We start from the raw sequence: 3,970 nt of genomic DNA on the forward strand, positions 1-3,970 counted from the left end.
AGAGACCCCATAGGGACCCATAGAGACCCATAGGGACTCATAGCGACCCATAGGGACCCCATAGGGACCCATAGAGACCCATAGGGACACATAGAGACCTATAGAGACACATAGGGACCCATAGACACCCCATAGCTGCCCCATAGAGACCCATAGGGACACATAGAGACCTATAGGGACCCATAGAGACCCATAGAGACCCCATAGCGACCCATAGGGACCCATAGAGACCCATAGGGACCCCATAGCGACCCATAGAGACCCATAGCGACCCATAGGGACCCATAGGGACCCATAGAGACCCATAGAGACCCATAGCGACCCATAGAGACCCATAGGGACCCACAGAGACCCATAGCGACCCATAGAGACCCATAGAGACCCCCCGTATCCACTCACGAAGGCCCCGAATCCAACACTGTCGCCCCCATTGACGTGCAGGTCGGCCCGGGCTCCGCTCTGACCGGAAATGACGCTTCGACATCCGGGGAACAGCGAGCGGAGGGCGCCGCTTCCGGTCACGTGATCCGCATGGCAGTGCGTGTTCACTGTAGAGAAGGCGGTCCGTCTCTTTATCCCCTCCCCGCACTCACTTCCGGTTTTACCCCTTCACTTCCGGCCTAAACTTCAAGCCCTCCCTCACTTCCGGTCAATCCCTTTATCCCCTCCCCCACCACTTCCGGTTGTTCCCTTATCCCCACTTCCGGCTTGAACTTTACCCCTTTCCCTACTTCCGGTCAGCTCCTTTATCCCCCCACTTCCGGTCTGGCCTACTTCCCCACTTCCGGTCTGCTCCTTTATCCCCCCACTTCCGGTCTGGCCTACTTCCCTACTTCCTGCCTGCTCCTTTATCCCCCCACTTCCGGTCTGGCCTACTTCCCCACTTCCGGTCTGCTCCTTTATCCCCCCCCACTTCCGGTCGGGCCTACTTCCGGTTTAACCCACCGACATAACGCAGCTTTAACCCGAGCTCCTCCACCAACTTCCGGTCCCGTGGCACCGTTTCCAGCACCGGGTCGATGATCACGGCGTCTCTCGTCGCTTCATCCGCCAACACGTACGTGTAAGTGCACGAACGGGGCTCGAAAAGCTACAAACCGGAACCGGAAACGGATGAGGCTCCATCCGGGGTTTTTTTTTTTTAGGCCCCAACCGGAACCGGTTCGTTTTTTTTTCTAGGCCCAACCTGACGGAACAGGAGCCGCCTCGAACCGGAAGTGAAGGAGCGGAGCAGCGCGGGGCCGCGGCGGAGCAACATGGCGGCGGAATGGCGGAACCGGAAGTAGCCGCAGGGGGTTTAAAGGGGGGAGGAGGCGGAGCTTAAAGGGGCGATGCGTTGCGGGTGGGGCCCACCTGTATTGAGAGCTGAGAGTAATGGCATTGCCGATTGAAGAGAGTCGACGCTGATTGGGTGAGGGGATAGAGGGCGGGGCTACAGCCCTGATTGGCTGAGAAATGGGATCTTAAAGGGGCGATGCGCTGCGGTGGGGCCCACCTGTATTGATGGTGTGAGAGTAAGGACGTTGCCGATTGAAGTGAGTCAACGCTGATTGGGTGAGGGGATAGAGGGCGGGGCTATCGCCCTGATGGGTTGAGGATTAGGTTCTTAAAGGGGCGATGCGCTGCGGGTGGGGCCCACCCGTATTGCGAAGCGTAAGACAAGATGTTGCCCTTTGAATAGAGCGAATGCTGATCGGATGAGTGAATGGCGCTGATTGGCTGATGGGGCGGGGCGCTGAGCTCTGATTGGTCGAGCGCCGCGTGGGCGGGACTAGAGGCCGCGATTAACCCTTTCCTCGCCGGATAAAAACGAATGAATGGGGTTTTATAATTGTACCAAAACTGCTTTAATTAACGGGGAATTGTGGGGGGGGTGTGTGACGTCACGCTGACGTCACGCTGACGTCACGGGGCACGACGGCGTAGGGTTGAGGTGGGACGGGCCGGAGCCGCTCGGCACAAAGAAAAACCCAACGGGGACGGACAAAATGGAGGGAGGGGCTCAGAGCCAGGGCCTGGATGGGGAGAATGGGGGGTAATAGGGTCAATGGGGGGGAATGGGGTCAAGGGATGGGTCAATGGGGGTCATATGGGGGGTCATGGGGGTATGCAATGGGGGGTCTATGGGGGGAAGGTTGGCTAATGGGGTCTATGGGGGTAATAGGGGGTAATGGGGGTAATGGGGGGCAATGGGGTTAATGGGGTCTATGGGGGGTCAATAGGGGTTAAAATGGGGGAATGGGGGGTAATAGGTAATGGGGGGGTAAATGGGGGGTATATAGGGGTCTATGGGGGGTAATAGGTGGGCTATGGGGGGTTAATAGGGGTCAATGGGGGGAATGGGGGTATAGGGTCAAGGGGGGGAATGGGGGTCTTAATGGGTGGGAAGGGGGGTATAAGGGTCATGTGGGTCGATTATGGTGGTCTATGGTGGGTAGATAGGGGTAATAGGTTGTCTAATGGGGGTTTGACTGGGTCTTATGGGGAGAGCACTTGGGGGTAAGTAGGGGTAATTGGGGTCTATGGTTGGTATATGGGGGTAAGGGGATAATTAGGGGTCTAGGGGGTAATTGGTGGTATGGGTAATGTGGGGTTAATAGGTGTTTAATGGGGGTCTATTGTGTGTTCTAGGGGTCAATAAGGGCGTTGAGGGGTAAATAGTGGGTCAATGTGGGGGAAGGGACTAAGGGGTCCCTAAAGGGGGCCTCATGGGGGGTTAATTATGGGTCAATGGGGGAAATGGGGTCCTATGGTGGGTTATATAGGGTAATTAGGGGTCAATGGGTCTATGGGATTCTATGGGGTCAAGGGGGCTATGGGGGTCAGATGGGGGGGCTATGGGGGGAATGGGGCAATGGGGTCTTATGGGGGGTAATAGGGGGTAATGGGGGGCAATGGGGTTAAGTGGGGGGTCTAGGGGGTCAAATAAGGGGTCAATGGGGAATGGGGGTAATAGGGGTAATGGGGGGATGGGGGGTAATAGGGGTAAGGGGGGTAAATAGGGGTCAATGGGGTATTGGGGTCAATAAGCGGGCATGGGGGGTAATAGGGGTGCCAATTGGGGGATGGGGTCCAATTAAGGTCTATAGGGGTAAAGGGCTCAATGGAGGGCAAATTGGGTTAATGGGGGCAATAGGGTTAATGGGGTCAATAAGGGCAGTGGGGGTTCTATGGGGGTCAATGGCGTCTATGGGGGTAATGAGGGGTCTATGGGGGAAATAGGGGTCTATTAGGGGTAATAGGGGGCTATGGGGGGGGGAAATGGGCAGTAATGGGGGTCTATGGGGGGTAATAGGGGGTCTATGGGGTCAGTAGGGGGCTATGGGGTCAATAAGGGGCTATGGGGGTCAATGGGAGTCAAATGGGGGTAATATGGGGTAATGGGGGGCTATAGGGGGCAATGGGGGGTCAATGGGGGTCTATGGGGGTTAATGGGGGTCAATAGGGGGGCTATGGGGGCAATGGGGGGTAATAGGGGGTAATAGGGGTTAATGGGGGCTATGGGCGGTAACAGGGGGCTATGGGGGTCTAGGGGGGGGTCGGGGGGCTATAGGGGTCAATGGGGGTCTATAGGGGGTACATGGGGGCTATGGGGATCTATGGGGGTTAATGGAGGGCAATAGGGGGTAATGGGGGGGTAATAGGGGTTAATGAGGGGCTATAGCCGGTAATGGGGGGCAATGGGGGGCAATGTGGGGCTATAGGGGGCAATGGGGGTCTATGGGGGTCCAATAGGGGTCTATAGGGGGTATGGGGGTTAATGGGGGGCTATAGGGGTCAATGGGGGCTGTCACCTCCTCGAAGGTTCGGTCCCAGTCCTGCCCCGTCACCACGTGGGTCACGTCCTCACTCATGTACGGGGCCACCGACCTGTAGGGACCAGCATGAACCAGTATAAATAACCCCATAGAACCCCATAGAACCCCATATAAACCCATGACCCCATCATAACCCCATATAACCCTATATT

General features: G+C 56.8%; 1 protein-coding gene across 1 annotated transcript in view; it reads right to left on the reverse strand.

The window, feature by feature from the left end:
- The window catches only part of ETHE1 (ETHE1 persulfide dioxygenase), an 8,117-nt gene extending 4,205 nt beyond the window's left edge, over positions 1-3,912 (reverse strand). The window contains exons 1-4 of the mRNA XM_015851277.2: positions 3,795-3,912; positions 1,187-2,015; positions 946-1,090; positions 314-548 (exon numbers count right to left, since the gene is read on the reverse strand). Of these exons, the coding sequence (XP_015706763.1) occupies positions 314-548; positions 946-1,090; positions 1,187-1,258 (452 nt within the window). The 5' untranslated portion in view covers positions 1,259-2,015; positions 3,795-3,912. The remainder of the gene's footprint in view (positions 1-313; positions 549-945; positions 1,091-1,186; positions 2,016-3,794) is intronic.
- Between the last annotated feature and the right edge of the window lie 58 nt (positions 3,913-3,970).

The sequence above is a fragment of the Coturnix japonica genome, unplaced genomic scaffold, assembly GCF_001577835.2.
Source record: "Coturnix japonica isolate 7356 unplaced genomic scaffold, Coturnix japonica 2.1 chrUnrandom898, whole genome shotgun sequence".
Taxonomy (NCBI): domain Eukaryota; kingdom Metazoa; phylum Chordata; class Aves; order Galliformes; family Phasianidae; genus Coturnix; species Coturnix japonica.